The sequence below is a fragment of the Ochlerotatus camptorhynchus genome, unplaced genomic scaffold (assembly GCF_037179485.1).
Source record: "Ochlerotatus camptorhynchus isolate MF236.1 unplaced genomic scaffold, CSIRO-AGI_Acam_v1.1 ptg000574l, whole genome shotgun sequence".
Taxonomy (NCBI): domain Eukaryota; kingdom Metazoa; phylum Arthropoda; class Insecta; order Diptera; family Culicidae; genus Ochlerotatus; species Ochlerotatus camptorhynchus.
In genome coordinates, this window is record NW_027041055.1 from 1,465,057 (window position 1) to 1,486,949 (window position 21,893).

Here is a 21,893-nt window from a genome sequence, read left to right on the forward strand (position 1 = left end):
CCCCACCATGTGCCGCAAATTGAACGGAGAAAGTTGATCCTCCATTTTTGCTTCAAATACGTAATATGGGTATTCCAAGTGCACTTTGAATCAAACCAGACCCCAAGGTACTTGAAAGACAATGATTGAGTAATGTTTCAGCCCAAAAGATCAAACTGCATTTGGGCTGGGTACCGCTTTCGATAAACACTACCAGTTCAGTTTTCTGCGGCGAGAATCCGATCCCTAGATTCCTAGCCCAAGACGACAAGGTATCTAAGGAACTTTGCAATGGTCCTTGCAAGTCCACGGCATGTGGACCTCTTACGGAAACCACACCGTCATCTGCAAGTTGTCTTAGCGTGCATTGTTCTGCCAAACAGTTGTCGATATCTGACATAAAAGTTATAAAGAAGCGGGCTGAGACATCAGCCTTGGGGCAGGCCCATGTAGCTAATTCTGGAAGTTGTCAGTTGTCCAAGGGAAAAGTTCATTTGCTTTTCTGACAAGAAATTATTTAAAATTCCAGAAAGTCCACATCTGTGCAGATTGTCTGACAGAATTTCAATGGAAACTGAATCAAAAGCCCCCTTAATGTCCAAGAATACTGAAGCCAATTGCGCCTTGTGCGCAAAGGCCAGTTGAATATCTGTGGAAAGTAGCGCTAGACAATCGTTTGTTCCTTTGCTCTTGCGGAACCCAAACTGTGTATTTGATAGCAAGTTATTTGATTCGACCCAGTGATCGAGTCTCCGAAGGATCATTTTCTGCAACAATTTCCTAATGCACGAAAGCATCGCAATCGGACGGTATGAGTTATGGTCAGACGCTGGTTTGCCAGGTTTTCGAATGGCTATTACTTTGACCTGTCTCAGTTCAGGCGGTATAATTGTTGGTATAATGTTGTTTTCTAGTAAGGAATTGAATAAGTCTATCAAGCGTCTTTTAGCGATATCTGGAAGATTTTTCAGAAGATTGAATTTAATCATATCGCTTCCCGGTGAGGAGTTGTTCGATGAAATAAGAGCCATAGAGAATTCCAGCATTACATTGCCACTCAACTTAGGCAGCACACATTGTGTTTCTTAAAAATCCACGCCTATCAGGTTTTCGCTACTGAAGGTTGGCAGGAAATCGTTCCCTAATATCCCTGTTTGCTGGTGCCAGATTATTGTTTTTGAGGTTCTTTTGAGAGAATAGAATATCTGATTTGATTACACCGTCACAGAGAAAACGTGTTTTCTTTGAATTAAAAAATAATAATCACGCCATTTATTGAATTATTTCGATAGTTTGTTCAGTACACTATGTAATTTAACTGTTCCTAGCATTTATCGCGGAAACTTAATTGCATTCTAATTTAATAAATGATTAACTAAACCAAATAATTACTACGCTCTGTTCAGATTATTTTCTCGAAAAGTAGTTCTTACTTTTAACCCCTAAATAGACACATCACTGCGCAGTAACCCAAATTGATTGACTCTTCTATGCTGTATAAGTTTGGAATTCATACACTGTTGTTCACAGTGATTCGGATTATGATTACATGGCTACTGCCCTTCTACCAGGAATCACCCGATTCGTACCCGAAGAAGTAGCCAAGAATGGTGATGTAGGCGATCGTATTACCAGCCAAAGTGAGATAACATGCTCCCCAGTGAATCTGAAACGAAATTCAAGCGTTGAAAAGCGGCACGAACAGTAATCCACGTCTTAAACCATACCACCAACGACCGAGCGAGGACGATCGGCAACGCAAAGCTGCTGATAACGATTCCAATGGTGGCGAACATGGAATGGGTGATCCGTGACTCATCGTCGTCCGATTGGTTTCTTTTGGCGACCAGCGTCGGGATGGGACATAGGATGTAAAATAATAGCACGAAGAATGGCCACCAGACTCTGCAAAAAGAATGCGTATCACCATTGAAGGATGAATCACTAAATTAAATTAAAGAAAGTCGATAAGTTACTTGTATGTTGGAAGCGCACAGGCCAGGATGATCATAGTCATCCCGATCGAGCCCAGCATGGCCAGCATAACAATTCTGAAAGAGAATTAATTTCGATAAGTTAACAACATGATTGAATGCTGAATTTTAATACTTACACTAGGTTGCCCGAGCATCGTAGAAATCGAAGGACAATGAACAAAAAAGAGAAAATAAGGCATTAGTCAAGGGTATTATTGAAAGGCTTTTTGCCTTTTCATGCATATTCAATCCGAAGAATTTCAAGTCACTATAAAGTATAGTGATCTACAAAATCCTTCGACTAGGCATTTTGCCAAATTTGGGCAATCTTACAGCGAGAATTTAGTAAAAATAATGTTTACCTTTCAATGATTCTGCCATTTTTCCGAGATTTTCTTCACTGTCTGCAAGTTGTTTTGGAGTTTTCTGCTTTGACAACGGATATCGGAGAAAAGAGAGACGCAAACGAACAAAAGAAAAAAAAAATGTCAAAAATATAATCCTCATTGGCCAAAATCGGGCAAGAGATACAAAGCAAAAAAATGTATATGACACGGAGAAAAAATACAACCCAACAATTTGCGTTCTTTTTACTTAATATTGACTTCAGCCTCTCACTTGCATTCCTTATTGTTGTCCAAAAAGGAACGACAGATTTGACCCAACGATATTGGCGTTGACGGCACCGTCGGAAAATCGTCTCTTCTAGAAAAGATTGACAGTTTCTTATGGGATTTTTCGATGGAGTGAAAGGATAGTACACTAATAAAATTCTAAACTTAATGTTTATTTTGTCTGTACACATAATTTTTAAAAGATATTCAAAACATTATGTTTATATGTGTAAACATAATTTTCATAACAAACCCCTTACCTACTATAAGATAACCTATAACACGTATATGCGTGACAAATTTTATTTATATGTGTGCTGCCATAAAAATTATGGTTCGAATCTTATAGATGAAACTTATGTGTTTTCACACATAATGGTTAAGTGATTCAATTCAGTGCACACTATTAATATGGCGTCAAACAATAAGTTTGCACAAATTGTGCTAAATCGTCTCCATCTATCAACAAAACTTGAGCATTCTCAAAGGTAAATAATTATTTATCTCATTTATCTTTAACTACCCGAAAAAAAATAACAACAAAAATACAATAAAAAACAATGTAACAATAAGACGAAAATTATTGTCTTAACAATGATTTATATTGTTACGTCTACAATAAATTTACCTTGATTTATGTTGTACAAAACAGTAAATTTCATGGTAAATGGAAAATTTACAATAAAAAAGGGGGGTTGTTAAGTATCTTAACAATGAAATTTTCGTGATTTCCCCATATAATTTTTTTTCAATAACATTATATATTATTGTTATTTTACTGTTGGTTGGCGAATTTATTGATTAAAAAAATAACAGTGTACTTTAGAGTGTATGTGTTGGCTTGACAGATCTACTTTATCGACTTTAAAAATAAATCGAAAAAATAAAACATCGCCCCGGGGAGGGAAGGGGGTGGTAATGTCTGTTACGGGTGAGTCCTTTTTTTACTGGTTATGGATTGAGATTCGATCCGGAACTTGTGAGAAATGGAAGCCAACTCCCCTGCACTCGATCTCTCTAGGTCACGTCTCCTTGGTGGTTGAACGTCGTTGATAAGTTAATGCATTCAACTGGAGAGAATCGCCCATGAAAATATGCTTCCACCTAAGAGTGATTTCCTGACATCTTCAAGTGGTGGATTTTTTTATTATTATTGTATGATTAGTGACTGCACGGAAAAGGTCTGCATTAAGCGGGATTTAGATGAGGCAGGAGAGTTGAGTTCAACTCAAACCGATCTGGTCGTAGGCGTTCAATTGACTTGGCAACGAATAGAGCCAAACGAACTGTCAAAGCAAGAGCCATACGAGCAGCACCTATCTTGATTACATTGGCAGTGTTGCTGACCCTCTCATAGTCTGCATGCTTCAATCAGATTTATTTTTATTGTTCGTGAAGTAACCCACAATGAAAACACACGAATATTTAATGTAACAACATTTTTTATTGTAATAGAATTGTTCATTATTGTTCGTGATCGAATCATGTTAACAATAAAATAAATGAAAAATACAATAAAAATCATTGTAACAACATTTTATTATGTACATTCATTGTACAGCTAGGTAACAGTTTTGCCGTTTTCGGAAGGGTACAACATTATAACAATCATTTTTATTGTCGACAATAAATATTAATGTTAGAGCATTGTTTCCACTGAAAATTTCACTGTAATTTTTTTTTCGGGTATTTACTATAAAACTATTATTTTCGATTGTTTTCAGTGAAAAAAAAAATCACAGAAACATTAGCCAAAAGGTCCCGTGATGAGCTCGGAGAAGCTTTAAAATCAGAGGAAACCGAAATCTTCCGTCGGATAACTAAATGGCGCAAGGCAAACGTGAGTTAGTGTAATATAAATTATATGTTTGAAATAACTTTTTTTTGTGAATTCTACACTGGGATTCTTCCTGCTGGACGTGTAGGAGGAAGACTTGCAGGAGGATGACGTGCAGGAGGATGACGTGCAGGAGGAGGAAGTGCAGGAGGAGGACGTGCAGGAGGAGGACGCGCAGGAAGAGGACGTCGAGACTAAAGGCGGCGATGTATACGCTAGACCCTCCGATGAGCCCTCCGAGGCACCTTCGACCTCGCCTTCGACATACATCGGAGGACTCAAACCAAATCGCCTTCACGCGGGAATATACAATCCACTGACGTCAGTGACGGTGTAAATTCTTCAGGAAAATAAATAATTTACCAGAGCCTGTATTTTTATTATTTTATTTATATTTTTAGCAATAACATATATGAATTTGATGCGTAAACGTTATTGTATGTACCATGACTTTCATTTGAATTAGACACATAATCTTTATGTTCTACCGAGAAATAAATGTTATAAACCTCACACATAAATTCTATTTACCAAAGCAAATGAAATTCATTTCTTATATGTCATCGAATTTATTGGTGGGAAACCAAATAATTTTTATGTTCTTCAAATATATTTTTTATTTGTGAAGTCTAATTGCAAAAAACTATGTGGTTTCACACATAAAAGGTATATGGAAATTCACCTCGGTGTACGAAGTCCGTCATGTTTCACGCCCAGTCTGGCGTTTGCTTATGGATTTTACCATAGGAGTAAAGAGCTAAAGAGCAATCATGAGTAATTTCAGAGTTGCTTTTGATGTTGATGCACCTCGAGTAACTCACATAGCTCAGTGAGAAAGATCACTGTCATTTGCTTTCCCTCTTTTTGCATCACAGCAACATATGAAGGTGCATCTTCATGCGAAGCCGAAAAGCTGCTGTCAATCAAATCAACAATAAAAAAGCATATTTACAGAACTCAATAACTCAGCGAAACTCGGAGACGCTTAAATTGATTTAATTGATTATCCTGCATTATCTCTAATTAATAATCTTCGTTCAACCCTTACCAACTGTGGACGTGAACGGAACCTATTGCTGCCTAGCAATGGAAATACTCGATCTGTCTGAACAAATACTCAAAATCCACCAAATTACGTACTCCGTACGTACTACAATACGAGGGGGGCGACTCTAATATCTACGATGAAGGAAAAATTGTTTTTTGCTGTGGTTAGCTGCGCGCACGCTGATTAGAAGATTTATGACGATTCTGAAGATTTCTTGCAAAAAAAATGATGCACGATGCAAGTAGATGCGAGAAATTAAAGAAGATTTTTCGAAGATTGATTAGCTAGTGTGAGATTGGTTGAACACGTAGAATTGAGATTTAGATGTGTCGTCCCCCTCGCTACAATACTCGTCGAAGCAATCCCGTTCCCATGGCTTGGCAAACTGCCGCTGGATGAAACTGCAAACCGAGCTCTTAATTACCACTGTGCAGTTCTACCATAGAGGTAACTCTAAGACCACTGGGTCCCGAAGAAAATCATTATTATTTTTGGCTCACTCAGTACCAGAACAACGGTCCCAAGCAGTCCCAAGATATTTCACTCACCCCTGCATGTTCTGCATGAATCCACACACCCCTGATGTTATCTGTCAAACTTTCATAGCGAATCAAAACAAACATAGTGTAGTAATAGAATTTCAACTAGAATAGGGTACGTTAATCGTTTGCTTGGGACCAATAGGCTACTAAAGTGGTGAGCCAATTTAAAATCGTTAGTTTCGTATTGATTGTTGGTTCTACTGACGGTGGACATCCATCCTTCCTCTTTTGGTGCTTCTGCTGTGCCTTCGGGATGATCGTGATACGATCATAGAGGTAACTCTAAAGGTATTAGTACACGAGACAAATATTTGTCTTAATTTGACAGATACATTTAATGTATCTGTCAAATTAAGACAAATATTTGTTTCGTGTACTGATACCTTAAGACTAGAAGGTCCCGAAGAAACGAGCTCAACTTTTTGGCTCAGCTCTGGTACTATCTTCGGTCCCAAGCTAATCGATTCACCCCTCGAAACATAGGAAAATCCACTAACCCGTCATTTTATCTGTCAAACATTCATAGCAAATCAAAACAAACATTGTGCAGTAGTAGAATTTCGACTAGAATGGGGTACGTTAATCGTTTGCTTGGGACCAATAGGCTAGTAAAGTAGTGAGCCAATTTAAAATCGTTGGTTTCGAATTGATTGTTGATACGATCCCGTTTCTGCGATACACCACCGTGATTTTGCTGCGACCGTCGACGGCAGTCTCTGACTGAACATTCCGCGGGGCTAATGGTTTGTAGCGTTGCCGTCGGAGCTGGAATTGGATGTTAATCGGTTGTTGCCCCGCCGGGGAGATATTTTCTAAATCGGAAACTGTAGCGACGGATTTTATTGGAGGGACCACGGTTGGAATATTGCTCACCACGGTATGTTTGATGTGCTGTGATGGAATCTTCACGCTAAAGCTAACTTGCATGGTGCTAACGAGAAGGGTATCCGGGTTAGTTATTACCACTTTCAATGGGACTGCTGTTACTACTACTGGATCAATCAATGCTGATGGGATCGTTCATTATAGGTGAAATTCCAGATGTGTAGAAGAATAGCAGTTTGGAGAGCTTGTTTGATCTGCGATGATGGGACAACTGGGACTGGCTGCTGAGGAAGAAGAACAACTGCTGAAAGCTGGCTGGAACTGTAAGCTCGTGCTGGTAGTAAGCAGGCACCGGCACAGGTTCTTCCATAATATTCAAGCTATTTTAATACCTCAGGATAAACTTGGGCTTATTTTGTTTACAAACAAAACTAAAGTTTAATATGAGAAGCATATTCTTAAAGAGAGTAAACGGAGTAAGCAGAGAAAAAAAAAATCGATGAACGTCGTTTAAATATTGAGGTAAATTGAGTTACTCGCGAGTTACTCACTGCAAAAATGCAACTCAGAGTAAATCTGTCTCACCCATTGCTTTTGAGTAAATTGCATATTCTCAAATTTACGTGAATTAAACTTAATTTTGGGTACAATATACTTAAAGGCCCACGCACATTAGATCTGCGTTGCAGCAAAGTGACAGCTAAATCTATTGTCTAACTGTCAAATTTACGTCAATGCAACGCAAACGGATCTAATGTGGATGGCCTTTAAGAATAGAGCTAATAAAATATAGAGGAAGAATCTAGGGAAGAATAGCGCTGCCGTCGCTGTCGAAACATCTTTTCCTCACATCTAATTAGGGACACAACTGTCAAAGCGAGAAAAAACTATGCAGTTTGACAGTTCTGTACCCGGTATTATCATAGAGGTAACTCTAAGACCACTGGGTCCCGAAGAAAATCATTATTATTTTTGGCTCACTCAGTACCAGAACAACGGTCCCAAGCAGTCCCAAGCTATTTCACTCACCCCTGCATGTTCTGCATGAATCCACACACCCCTGATGTTATCTGTCAAACTTTCATAGCGAATCAAAACAAACATAGTGTAGTAATAGAATTTCAACTAGAATAGGGTACGTTAATCGTTTGCTTGGGACCAATAGGCTACTAAAGTGGTGAGCCAATTTAAAATCGTTAGTTTCGTATTGATTGTTGGTATTATTCAACATCGGAACAAAGGGAACACCAGCGCTATTCTTCCTCTATAGTATATTAGCTCTATTCCTTTAAGAGTAGGTTTTTTTTTGCTGGTGTTAAATGGAAACTACAATAATACGATTTACTCAAATTTGGGTTATTGCACTGAAACCCACAATTGAGAAAAAAATACTTAATTTTGGGTAGTTTTTCATTTCCATGTAGAATCCAAGTGAAATTTATGCGCCACTAGAGGCGGGAAACAGTACTAGTCGATGGTGATAAATTTATGGCAGCCGGTTCAAATTCCAGAGTTTGAATGATAAAAAACAACGGTCCCAAGCAGTCCCAAGCTATTTCACTCACCCCTGCATGTTCTGCATGAATCCACACACCCCTGATGTTATCTGTCAAACTTTCATAGCGAATCAAAACAAACATAGTGTAGTAATAGAATTTCAACTAGAATAGGGTACGTTAATCGTTTGCTTGGGACCAATAGGCTACTAAAGTGGTGAGCCAATTTAAAATCGTTAGTTTCGTATTGATTGTTGGTATTATTCAACATCGGAACAAAGGGAACACCAGCGCTATTCTTCCTCTATAGTATATTAGCTCTATTCCTTTAAGAGTAGGTTTTTTTTTGCTGGTGTTAAATGGAAACTACAATAATACGATTTACTCAAATTTGGGTTATTGCACTGAAACCCACAATTGAGAAAAAAATACTTAATTTTGGGTAGTTTTTCATTTCCATGTAGAATCCAAGTGAAATTTATGCGCCACTAGAGGCGGGAAACAGTACTAGTCGATGGTGATAAATTTATGGCAGCCGGTTCAAATTCCAGAGTTTGAATGATAAATTCAGTGCCAACATTTCAAAGGGGCGTAATTGCATTTGCAAACAATGGTTTAAGTCGTCGATTTCTCGCGAATGAAAGCTCACTCATAAAAATGAATGACACCAGCAGGTAGAGAAATGTTTCCTGTACCAGCTAGCAGTGATAATTTGGAAGGGTTGGCTTTAATTTGCGAGAAATTGACGGCTAAAGCCATTGTTTACAAAAGCAATTACGCCCCTTTGAAATGTTGGCACTGAATTATTGAAAAAAAAAAAAATCAAAATAGTGAGATATGATCATTATTATGGATGATACATATAGGAAATTTGTCGAATAATGTAATGTTATGTTAATTTTCATTGCAATGTCATTGAAAAATAATTAAAATGCGTTTTTTGATGCACCGATATTATTAAGGTTATGATTTGTATGATTGCAGATTCTTATCCCGAAATTGGTGTCCAAGTCAGTCTGCTGGATATACTGGATTATGTTGGGGACTCCATGCTAGCGGATTTAGAGACCATACATTTTCGGAAAAATAAATACATATTTAAATTCTTTTCCACCTGTTTGACGTAGGGCGTTTCATTGTCCGGTGAGGCTTTTCCCGGGGCTAGGATCTGCAGTTTGAACGGCAACTTCAATGCTACAACACACCGCCACCTAGGCTCTTATCCATCGGATTCAATTGGTTTGAGTCCAGAAAGTGGATGTGCGTTGCCGTCTTTTCCGCGATGCGCGTGATGTTTTTGCTCCCGCGACCGTTTATAGACGAGTGGTCCGTCGTCTTTTTTAGTTTTCGCATCGATTTCTAACCGGCACGGCCAGCTGACGTACGTGATGTTTGTTGTGGAGATTGTTGATAACTGACAGTGAGTATGGCAGAGTGCTTAGCGGTCGACCTGAAAACCTCGATAAACTGCAGGTCTTGCTTGACAATTTGTGTGCACGCAGAAGAGATATGTTGGGAATAGAAATAATTGATAGGGTGAATTGGGATAGGTTTGGGAATCATGGATAATCCTGAAGTTTCGTTCCTCCTGGTTTTGGAGCACCTCAGATGTATCAATTTAACAGGAAAAGAAAAAAAAAGTGTTCCGCTTCCTATGTCTCACGGTAAACATTTCTGCTCACAACACTCTTTTTAACGTTCTTTTATTCACCACCAGAGGTTGAATCGATCGCTTAGTTTCTATTAAAAAGGCGTATAGCGAGGCGTATAGTGCCGAGATGAGTAAAAAGGATTACTTTTGGGGACTTTTTCTTACCGTGTTGATTTACAGCATGATTAAATTTTAACCTTTCTTTGCTTAGTAATATTTTTTAGTGTGATTTTGGCCGGTGAGGCTGCTTGCTCTTTTATTCATCGTTGAAACCGACCGTCTCGCGATAGTGGCGCTAGTGTTGATGTAAACAAAAAATTGCCTTTTGACCGTTTGTGCAACTGAAATCGTGCTTCGATGTTGGTGTATTTTGTATAAATCAGAACTGAATTTCATTGCCAATAGTGGAAAATATGGATGATTCAGGAAAGGTGAGCATTGCCATACGTTTGTTAAATGCATTATTAAGTTTATTCTGTTGAAAACCACGCAGAATTTCGAAATCCTAAAGCGAATTACCGGCGTCGAGGTGGGAAGCCTGTGGTTCCTGCATGATGTCTCGTTTAAGGAGTTTTTCGACTGGTTTGGTCAATCCGTGGGTCAGGACAATTTGATTTCGGACAGTTTGTTGAGAGAGTAAGTTTATTGTTCAATTTCGGTTTTTTATTCAGTAATGTGTATGTGAAATTTTCATCCAATTAGTTATGCAGATTTGGAAAACAACGGTCTCGTTTTATCGGAGAAGGAAGTTCTATCAGAGTTGGAAATCCTCAGCAAGGACTATGAACATATTTTGGATTACACAAATACCGATGTTGAGGCTTATGAGGAACAGTTGGAACAGTTGGTCACAATCGAGGAGGAATATGAGAAGCTAATTTGCGAGGCAAAAAACACGGAAAAGGTGCTATCGAAAGAACTTGCCGACTTGGATCTGCAGCTCATCGATGCCATGTTTAATCAAGGAAAAGTTGCGGCAGAATGCGTGGAGAAAGCAAAGTTTGTGGAAGAAATTCAATCCAATACGCAGCAGCAGATTTTTGATATGCATCAGTGCTACGTTCAAGCTGTAAGATTTGTGATGTCTTCGTAGAAAGGAATCCTTTTGAAAGTAACTATATTTTCTTCCAGCAAAACCCTCCACTGTTCGTCTATCAGATGCCAATCGAACAGTTCAACATGAAGTGCGATCAATTTCTCAAGTATCTGGAGATGTACATCCGGAAACATTTTTCCGTGCGCAATTTGGACGATTCGGAACATGAACCAGATCATAACCATAGGGATATAATTGTGCAGCTGGAGAGCATTAAATCTCGACTCGATTTGCAGGAGACTAAACTGACGGATGCTAGCAAAGAATACCATGGATTGAAAAGGATGATGGAGCGTTTTCAAGATCTCAGCTGGCAGCCGATGAAAATAGAAGCTATGAGGTGATTTTTGTTGTGTTTTTAGTTTTGTTGATTTTAGATTCCCAAGTTGCTGTTTAATCGTAGGAAAGTTTGTGCGGAACTGAAAGGTACTAACGAACAAGACACGCTTCGGATTGATGTCCTCAAGCAGGAACTAGAGATGTATATTCGCCAGATGAACGAACATCGAATTGAGCATATTCTCTACGAAAACAGTAAACTCAAACTGAATCGAGCCATTAGTCGCTTGGAGTACATCAAGAAGCTGGCTGGAATTGTATCGAGTGCTCTGATAAACGCCGAACTGTTGTGGATTTTGATGCAGCTGGACCTGGAGAAGATGAAAAACAAATTTGACAACAGTGACGAAATGAATGCAGAAACTCAGCTTTGCTTGAAACGGATCGAAGCAATGAAAGCACTGGAAAGAAATAATGCAGAAGACGAAGCGTACGAGGAGTTTGTGGGCCAGATTGCTTCAGTAATGGATTCGTTGAATTTGAGCCAATCGTCTCCATCCGGGGATCGATCGTTGAGTTTGAAGAACTGCCTGCAGGATTTTGAGGACTTCAAGAAACGAACGTACAAAAATTTGCAGTCCATCGTGAAAGGGAAGTTCTACAAGAATATGGATGAAATAATCGGGGAATTGTAAGTTATTCGAAAGGATGCGATGGTGAGAGTGAAGCTAACTGCTTCTTTTGTCGTTCTGATAGGAATGAAAGTGAAACATTACTGAGGAAATACGTATTCGATGGGCCGGTGAATAAGCCGCAGTTCTTCGATCAGCTGTATCAGGAACGAATGCAACGGTTGAGCTTCGAAATGGAGCAGATCGAGAAGGAGTTGAAGACACTGAAGACTGACTACCAGCAAAATATCAACGAACCAAAGGTGAGGTTTTTTTTTATATTCAATGGGTAAAATTAAAAATAAATTCCCTCGCGATTTTAAAGTTCCCTCCATTTTACAAGCATCGCCCCCTTCCTAAGTCGATGTATTTTGATTTCTTCATTTTTCTGCTGGCCTATTCTGTATCTCGTTCGAAACAAATCAGGCATAACATTTGATAACGGCACAAAAGCATTTGTAAACAAACTTTCTAAGGCCCTTTACACGCGAACCAAAGTACGCCGACGCAAACCAACAAAATCATCGGATAGGGGCAACTATCACCTTTCCGAAACTGGTAGTAGTTTGCGTGGGCGTACTTTGGTTTGCGTGTAAAGGGCCTTAGAAAATTTGTTTACAAATGCTTTTATTGTTGTTTTACATCAACAGGCTGGATGAAGCCCCAATGATTTTAACCTTCTCAACTATGGTAAAAAAAATACATTCAAGCATGGTCATAACATAAAAAAACGTATATCTTATAGTCAATATCTTAACTCCTGCCGGCGAAAAACAGAAGAAAACTTCCGACGAAGCGCATCACGGGAGAGATGAAAGTCGAAAACAGATGTAACTCTGTTGAATGTTCTCTGCAGTCCGCAAATCGCACCGTACGCTCCATAATTTGTGCAACGTAGAGGCAGTCCCAGCATAAGGTTATTACGAAGCGGTCGGGGTTAAACATTCAGGTCAATTTTCCTCAGGATAGCCTCACAATCTGTCCTTCTTTGTAGGATATCGGCCACGGTTAGGGCTCTGCTTGTGTCCCTTCTAGTCCGGAGAAGTTCTAGGTCGATAAGTTGACAACGGCTTTCGTAACTTGGTAATCGAAACGGATCATTCCAAGGCAATCTACGCAACGCAAAACGAAGAAAGCGACGTTGAACAGATTCAATTCTCTCGGCACCGTTGTTGTAGTTTGGGTTTCAAACCGCTGAACAATACTCAAGCGTCGATCGAACAAGCGATATCAGTGAAGTTTTTAGCTATCCTAAAAATGAGCCCTAAAGTTCTTGACGCCTTATCAACAACATATGCAATGTGTTGCTTGAATGAAAGCTGCGAATCCAAGATCACACCCAAGTCTTTCACCTGATTCACGCGTTCGTTTGTCGAGCCAAGCAGGTCATAGCTAAATATTATCGGTTGTTGTTTTCGTGAGAACGTAATAGCGGAGCATTTGGCTGGGTTCACTACCATTCTGTTTAACCTGCACCAACTAGCGAATACATTCAGTTGACGTTGAAGAAAGTGACAGTCAGCAATGGAGCAGATTCGTAGGAAGATTTTGAGGTCATCTGCATATGATAACCGAGGAGCTTCGATGACCAGATCCACGTCGTTGAAGTACAGTATAAAAATTAACGGTCCCATGTGGCTTCCCTGAGGTATACCTGATGTGGCGAGGAAGCTAGCTTTTGTGCCGTTATCAAATGTTATGCCTGAAATTTCCCTTTTTTGTATCGGAAATCCGTTTTGAGTGGAACAGAGAATAGAGTGTGGTGCTTGGTATTGCTTTCAATCAGCGCACCCCTCGTGAGCGAACAGAGAAAAAGAGGAAGGGTCAGAGTTGTAAAACACGTGAGACAATAAAGAGCTCCTTGAGATTGTCGATTAAAAACAACAAGTTTTATTCGTTTTATTTATTCGCGGTCCGCGTTCGCGCCCCACATTATTGACCCCGACGGAGAAGAACCGACTGGATAACGTTTCCATACATTTCTTCAACGAAAAAGGCAAACCCGAACGAAAACGCTGCCGTCGCCGCTGGCGTCGCCGTAAAACTTCCGGACTTTTGGAAGAACGATCCTGTCATATGGTTTGCACAGGCAGAGGCTCAGTTTGCCCTCACGAATGTTCTTAGAGACGATACGAAATTTTATCACATTGTGGCCAAAATGGACCAATCGGTCATTTGCCACGTAACGGACTTAGTGTCGAATCTGCCGGCGGAAAATAAGTACAGTGCGGTGAAGAATCGTTTGATCTCGCGTTTTCAAGTGTCTGCAGAAGGAAGGTTGGAACGTTTGCTGAGTTCCTGCGATTTGGGTGATATGCGGCCAACACATATGCTCGCAAAAATGCAAGAGCTGGCAGCAGGATTAAACGTAACCGATGAGCTCTTGAAAATGTTGTTTCTTCAGAGAATGCCCCCAAACGTTAAAACCATTCTCACCATCAGTGACGGAACTATCGATAAAATGCACTATGCGATGAACTATCGCAGCTGCGTCGATGCCCACTGGAAACAACGATATGAAAGAATTGCGAGGCCAAATCGCGGCTCTCACTACCGAAATTAGGCACATCACGTTCGAGTCGAAATGCAAGCGATTTCGAAATATGCTGGTTTCATCGCAAATTCGGTGGTCGCGCTCTCAAGTGTCGAGACCCGTGCCAGTTTAGTAACCAAAAAAACTAAACTCCCGTTCACCCGAAGTCGCCGTATTTTGATATTCGATCGTACCAGCAACACAAAGTTTCTTATCGACACCGGTTCGGATGTTTCGATTCTCCCTGCTTCAATTCGTGAGCGTTCGAATGGAACAGCACCTTTCGACCTCCACGCTGCAAACGGTTCCAGAATTAAAGTTTACGACAAACGATTTCTCACGGTCGATCTTGGTCTACGTCGGAGATTCAATTGGCGCTTCTTGATTGGTGATGTAGGTGTTGCGATTATTGGAGCAGATTTTCTGGCGTCGTACGGAATCCTCGTCGATCTTAAACACCGACGGTTGATTGACGGACTTACTAAATTATCCTCTATTGGGGGTATAATAGACACAACTGTTCACACCATAACCGTGGTCGCCCTAGATCATCCTTTCCGAGAATTATTGACTGAATTTCGAGAAGTGACGTTGCCAACTACAATTAAAACAACGATCCAGCACGATGTCACCCACTACATTCAAACGAAAGGGCCTCCCATAGCAAGCAAGTGTCGCCGCCTCGCCCCAGACAAACTAGACGCTGCTAAGAAGGAGTTCCAGGTGATGAGTGAGCTGGATATATGCCGTCCGTCTAGCAGCAGTTGGGCTAGTCCTCTCCATTGCGTCCCGAAAAAGAACGGTCAGTGGAGATTCGTCGGTGATTACCGTGCTTTAAATCAGGTAACTGTTCCAGATCGCTATCCCGTACCACATATCCACGACCTGTTGAATACGTTTCAGGGCAAAAGCATTTTCACCACAAGAATCAGATATTCCGAAGACGGCCGTCATAACCCCGTTCGGGCTTTTCGAATTTACGAGGATGCAGTTCGGATTGTGCAACGCCAGCCAAACCTTCCAAAGATTTATGCATCAGGTGTTTGCCGATATGGATTTTGTTGTGGTGTTTGTAGACGACATCTGCATAGCTTCGTCGACGGAGGAGGAACATTATCAGCACGTACGAGCAGTGTTCGAACGACTCCGATCTTACGGACTTGTGATAAATGTTGCCAAGAGCCATTTTGCGGAACGAAGTGTGGAATTTCTTGGTTACCTGGTTAGCAAGGATGGAGTACGTCCACTTCCAAATCGCGTCGATGTCGTCGTCAAATTTCCACTTCCGACGACTGTCAAAGAGCTCCGAAGGTTTCTCGCACTGGTTAACAGTTATAAACGGTTTATTCCTCATGCCACTGACACCCAGATCGAATTACGGAGACTTATCCCAGACAACAGAAAAAACAATTCCAGGAAGCTATCATGGACAGAAACCGCCGAAAAAGCGTTCCAGGAATGTAAAACTTCGTTAGCGGACGCCACATTGCTGCATTTTCCCGATGCTACAAAACCGCTAAGTTTGCTCATCGACGCGTCGAACACAGCAGCAGGTGCGGTTCTCCAGCAGTTAGACGAAGGACGGTGGAAGCCATTAGGCTTTTAGTCCGAAAAATTTTCGCCAGCGCAGCTCAAGTAATCAACGTTTGGTACGGAGCTTACTGCGATGAAAATGTCCGTACAGTACTTTTCGTCACCTACTTGAAGGAAGGAAATTCATTATATTCACCGACCACAAGCCACTCACAACAGCGTTAACTTCAAGTCCAAATTCCAGATTGCCGCACGAAGAACGATATCTATAATATATATCCCAATTCACCAGCGATATCCGCATATCAGCGGGGAATTAAATGTTGTTGCGGATGCACTGTCAACAATCGAAGCAATCAACATTCCTATGGCAATTGATTACGAAACGGTTGCCAAAGACCAACAGGCGGACGTCGAATTGAAGCATCTTCTATTAACATCAAGTTCACTGAAACTGGAACCTCGGAAGACCCCCCTGGCATCTGCACCCTTGTATTGCGACGTTTCACAAAATAAGGTAAGGCCGTACATCCCCTTGCAACATCGCCAGGCAGTGCTGAAACACATCCATGGATTAGCACATCCGGGAATTCGCTCTACTCGTCGATTGGTTGCCGATCGATTTGTTTGGAAAAACATGAATAAGGACATCAAGCAATTTGTTCAGAACTGTTTATCCTGCCAGCTTTCTAAGGTTCATCGACATACGAAAGCACCAATCGAAAAGATTCCCCTACGGGATAGCCGATTTCGTCATGTGCACATGGACCTAGTGGGTCCGCTGCCCCCTTCGAATGGATATCGTTATCTGTTAACAATCATAGACCGTTATTCTCGGTGGCCGGAGGCGATTCCATTACACGATATGACCGCCGAAACAGTGGCTCGCGCATTTGTCGTTACGTGGATTGCACGCTTCGGAATACCTGAGACTGTAACGACAGACCAGGGAAGGCAATTCGAGTCGGACCTTTTTCGTGAGTTATCAAGAGCGATATGATCAAAACATGTTCGAACGACAGCTTACCATCCACAGTCAAATGGTTTGGTGGAGCGATTCCACCGAACACTCAAGGCGTCCATAATGGCAGGGAGTCAAAAACATTGGACTGCTGAACTTCCTATAATCTTGCTTGGACTACGAACGGCTTATCGATCCGATTTCGGATGCTCGGTAGCAGAGTTGCTTTATGGACAGACGCTGCGTATACCCGAAGAATATATTGAGTCAACAGACGAATATTATAATAACGATCGCACTGAATTTGCAAAACAACTGAAATCCACTATGCGCAAATGGAAGCCTGCTGACCCAAACCATCATGTCAAACCGGCTGTATTTGTAAATCACGAACTCCAAAAGTGCAGTCACGTGTTCGTGCCAATAGATGCTGTGAAGAAACCACTTGTGCAACCGTATGAAGGGCCGTACGAAGTAGCTGATCGTCACGAAAAGTTCATATATCTTCGAATAAATGGGAAAGTTCAACGAATCTCAATAGACCGCATCAAACCGGCATTCATCTGCGATCAAGGAATGGATGGTCATCCACAGGACGATAAAAATACGAAAATCACACAATCAGGACACAAAGTTAGGTTCCTGGTGTGACTGGGGGGACTCTGTGGTGCTTGGTATTGCTTTCAATCAGCGCACCCCTCGTGAGCGAACAGAGAAAAAGAGGAAGGATCAGAGTTGTAAAACACGTGAGACAATAACGTGAGATTGTCGATTAAAAACAACAAGTTTTATTCGTTTTATTTATTCGCAGTCCGCGTTCGCGCCCCACAAGAGTAATGGGATATGTATAGCTGCTCGTGTAACTTTGCCAAATCTATGTGGCTTACAGAATAAGGCGAAGAAGCGTGGGAGGCCTTTAGCGAAGGAGGTCTCCAAAAATGGACATCGAAGTCCACTCTTATCTTCCCCAAAAGATAAAAGATATGAACCAGAAGCTCAAGGAGTTCTTTTCTGTTACACATTTTCCATTCGAATTTGAGCAGACCAGTAAGGTCGATTATCGTTTGCAGACGATCTGACAGTTTTTCTGTGCATCCGCTCACTCGCCGACTGCCGTTCTCTCCTAAATCAGATTGACATCTTTGCTGACTGGTGTAGTCTAAACCGACTGGTGGTCAATCCAGCTAAGTGTACAATCATTACTTTCTCAGGCAAGAAACAACTGATTATTTTCAACTACAAACTACTAGGCACGACTATCGAACGGGTGCATTGCGTGAAAGACTTACCTAGGTGTTTTTCTGGACTGAAAGCTGACATACTCTCACCATATATCGTATGCGTCCAGAACTCTTCAAGATTACTAAGAACTTCACAGACATTTACTGCTTGAAATCGCTCTATTGCTCTCTCGTACGATCTACGTTGAAATACTGATCTGCAGTCTGGAGCCCGAACTACAATAATGGGGCCGAGTGAATTTAATCTGTGCAACGACGTTTTCTTCGCTTCCGTAAGCTGCCTTGGAGATATCCACTTCTTCTTTCAAGCTACGAGAATCGCTGCCAATTTATCAATGTCGAGCCCTTACGTATCCAAAGAGATGTTTTCAGAGCTGCAACTTCCACTTCTTCGAACTAATTATACCTTAGGGAGCGCTATTTACGGCTTTCAGCGAGTGTTCAACCGAGTAGCGTCGATGTTCCATTTCCACTTGACACGGAATATGCTTCGCCGAAGATTCTCTGCCTTTTTTGCTGACCGAAGGCGCTTGACGCCCAACAGCTAAGTGTAAAATTTTAGACTTATACATTTTTTGTAACTTGACCATGCTTTCCATGTTATTTTCGTTTGTAACTGTAGTAGGGTAGATGAATCAGTTATGGCTATACCTTCCTATTATGGTGTGTTCCAATTATGGCCTATGGGAATTCCATAGGCCACAACTGGAACACACCATAATAGGAACGTATGGCCATAACTGGTACACCTACCCTTTATGTAGTCTGTATAATTTGTAATTTTTCTTTCTTTCAACGCATCATTGGGACTATTTCTAGTCTGTTGATGCAAACATAACATAACAAAACAAATAAACATCGTAGGTACATGAAACAGTAGGTGAAGCTAAGTTCATGTCAACGTCATAGCAAGTATGGCTTTACAGGTAGAAACTGCCAAACATTACTGGAGAAGAGGACTTTGTTGAAATATGATGGACCGCTCAGTATTTTCAGAAATGTAAGAATTCAACTTAACATTTCTCTTATTATCATTAACTTAATTAAGGGATTATTTGTAGGTACTTGACCGTTTATGCTGAGGTGTTCAAAGCTTGCCTTCAAGAAAACTTAATTTCTGGATATCTTCAGAGTATTGAAGAATTTGCAGGAATTTAAGGATCATTACGAGGATCTTGTTTTGGATCCTATGAAGCTTTAGGTGGTGGCACTTAGCACAACTCTCCCAGATTAGCATACCATACTCAATAGCCGGCAGAATGATCTGCTTTTAGACAGCAAGCTTGTTTTTGAGGGACAGGGTGGACTTCCTGTTTATCAGAGGGTAAAGCGACCTGATCAAGATGTTACACTTGGTGGATGACTTGTCCACATGGGATCGGAATAGCAATTTGCTATCGAGGGTGAGACCAAGGTAGACTACTTCATTCGACCATTCAATATAAGTGATTGTAGTTTACTCGCCAGAGCACGGAGCACTCGACCCTTACATGATGGAGGTGTCATCAGCGAATATTGACCGGATACCATCACCCGGTAGGGGAGGAACGTCTGACGTGAAAATGTTAAATAGGATAGGCCCAAGCAGGCTACCCTGAGGGACCCCTGCATCAACGTTGAACGTATCAGAGGGGACATTGTTGAATGATCTGCCCGACAAGTAGTTTTTGATAATCTTCACGAGGTAGATTGGAAAGTTGTATCGATGCAGCTTGTACACTAGGCCATCATGCCTCAGACATTGTCGAACGCCTTCTCAACGTCCAACAATGCCATGGCAGATGTATTGGAAACGGACTTGTTCCGCTTGATGATGTTAGTAACCCGTGCGAGTTGATGGATGGTAGAGTGGCCTTTCCTAAACCCGAATTGTTCTTTGAGATAGATGTTATTATCAGATGGCTGAGTATCAATTTTTCGAATAGCTTCGAGATGGAGGACAAGAGGCTTATGGGGCGATAGCTTTTGGCACTGGTTGGATCTTCACCAGGCTTGCGTATTGGAATTACTATGGCTAACTTCCAGCATGCAGGGAAATACCCGAGCAAAGGTGGTTAACAAAATGAAAGCAAATCGATATTAAAGTTTGCAGTTCCTATCATAATGAAAACTAATTTTGATTTCAATTGCCGCGACAGAAGTCTGATATCATATTGTGCTTTCATTATGCAGTCAAGACTTGTTAATTAAAAACAACTTAACTTGAAGTTCTGCTGTTAACGTCTTGTTTAAAATTTAATTTAATTTGTAATTTGTTGAACTAACGAGAATTGTTTATTTATTTATTTTTAATTAATTTATTTGATAAGGCTCAACCAAATTAACTTTACAGAGCCGAGGATTCTTGTTCACTATACAATACATCTTAAAACTATAGTCAAAAGGTACAACACAATAAACATTTTATCTTCCGCTGTCCAATAAGCCTCCTCCATCAGAACGGGAGTCGCTTGCAGTGGTTTCATTCTATGGCAGATTCGCCAACGAGGGTCAGAGCGCTTTCATTGTAGCAATGGACGCAAAACGTGGTCAGCACTCACACACTCAACACGAAATGGTTGCTTTCCAAAGTCGACGACGCATCGACCGAAAGAACTGCTGATGAAGAACAATGAGGAGGACCACACAATGGTTGCTGCCGAGTAAACAGACGATCGCGTGACACACATTGAGAGTGGTCTGCTTCTGTCGACAGCCGAGTGAACACTGATTATTGTTTATTTGTTTTGTATAACACATTTTAGGTCGTTCGTGTTTTGCCCTGGGTGAGATTTGAGCTCAAGTCTTTCAGCGTGAGAAGCATGGATGTTAACCATTTATACCAGGCCCGTATTCAGTAAAACAACATAAATGCAAAATTAGTAATCAAATTGATTTAATTGATAGCAGGATTAGTTTTCCGTTTGATTCAACAGGGTAACATTTGGCTGATAATGGATCCCTTCGTGACGTGCACCAGGAACAACTGGTCATAGAAGCTTGTGTTGTGGTTGGAACGCCGGTTCGTCGGGTACACTGCCTCAGGCTTGAGCCCAAGCCGCTCCAGCTCGGATTTCAGTAATCCACGCAAAACCACCTTCAGTGGCTTGCTCGATGGCAGATCATGCGTGAAGAAGTCCACGTTGTTGTCCTTCAGAAAACATCCTATTTGTTTGTACTCCTCCAGACTGGAGCACATGATTTTGGTACCGATGCTGCAAAGCTTGAAGCGAGGCAGCAGCTTGTGTTTTGCCAGTTCGGCTCCCAGCTTGGCAACATCCTTCACCGGCGTAAAAAGCGGGGGCATCCGCTCTCTTCCTGCAATGGGAACGGCGTCACCATCGCCATTTTCTTCCGCGAGCACTGCATACTGGTTGGCTTGCAGTATCCGTTTTCCGGCGTCATCCTGCGACGCGCTGGGCTTGATTAGCACCTTCATTGAAGGGCCCACTGCTGACTAATTGGCACGTTTACGCACCATCTGTTTCGTGTTTGCAAGTTCAAGTAAACTTGCCAGAACGCGAGAAGGTGGTGACACTTCCACCACAAACGAAGTGACAGACGACTAACTGGCGAAGAAATCCATTAAAATAATGTGGTTCACTGTAATAGAATTTTCTTGGAAGCTTGTG

General features: G+C 41.2%; 2 protein-coding genes across 2 annotated transcripts in view; one reads left to right on the forward strand and one right to left on the reverse strand.

The window, feature by feature from the left end:
- Positions 1-1,238: 1,238 nt before the first annotated feature.
- LOC135713631 (leptin receptor gene-related protein) lies at positions 1,239-2,049 on the reverse strand. Its single transcript, XM_065236773.1, has 3 exons — positions 1,956-2,049; positions 1,707-1,884; positions 1,239-1,645 (listed from the first exon to the last, which is right to left on the reverse strand). The coding sequence occupies exons 1-3, from the start codon at positions 2,021-2,023 to the stop codon at positions 1,544-1,546; spliced, it is 348 nt and encodes a 115-aa protein (XP_065092845.1). The 5' UTR covers positions 2,024-2,049; the 3' UTR covers positions 1,239-1,543.
- Positions 2,050-10,315: 8,266 nt separating this feature from the next.
- The window catches only part of dgt3 (dim gamma-tubulin 3), a 37,525-nt gene continuing 25,947 nt past the window's right edge, over positions 10,316-21,893 (forward strand). Inside the window, exons 1-6 of the mRNA XM_065236751.1 lie at positions 10,316-10,399; positions 10,462-10,604; positions 10,671-11,037; positions 11,100-11,404; positions 11,468-12,034; positions 12,100-12,277. Coding sequence (XP_065092823.1) covers positions 10,382-10,399; positions 10,462-10,604; positions 10,671-11,037; positions 11,100-11,404; positions 11,468-12,034; positions 12,100-12,277 — 1,578 coding nt within the window. The 5' untranslated portion in view covers positions 10,316-10,381. The remainder of the gene's footprint in view (positions 10,400-10,461; positions 10,605-10,670; positions 11,038-11,099; positions 11,405-11,467; positions 12,035-12,099; positions 12,278-21,893) is intronic.

Excerpts from the sequence above, each read along its gene's own strand:
- LOC135713631 (XM_065236773.1), bottom strand. The coding sequence starts at position 2,023 with ATGCTGGCCATGCTGGGCTCGATCGGGATGACTATGATCATCCTGGCC. Across the intron at positions 1,885-1,955 it reads TGTGCGCTTCCAACATACAA|AGTCTGGTGGCCATTCTTCG; the intron begins GTAACTTATCGA and ends TTCTTTTTGCAG. Across the intron at positions 1,646-1,706 it reads TCCTCGCTCGGTCGTTGGTG|ATTCACTGGGGAGCATGTTA; the intron begins GTATGGTTTAAG and ends ATTTCGTTTCAG.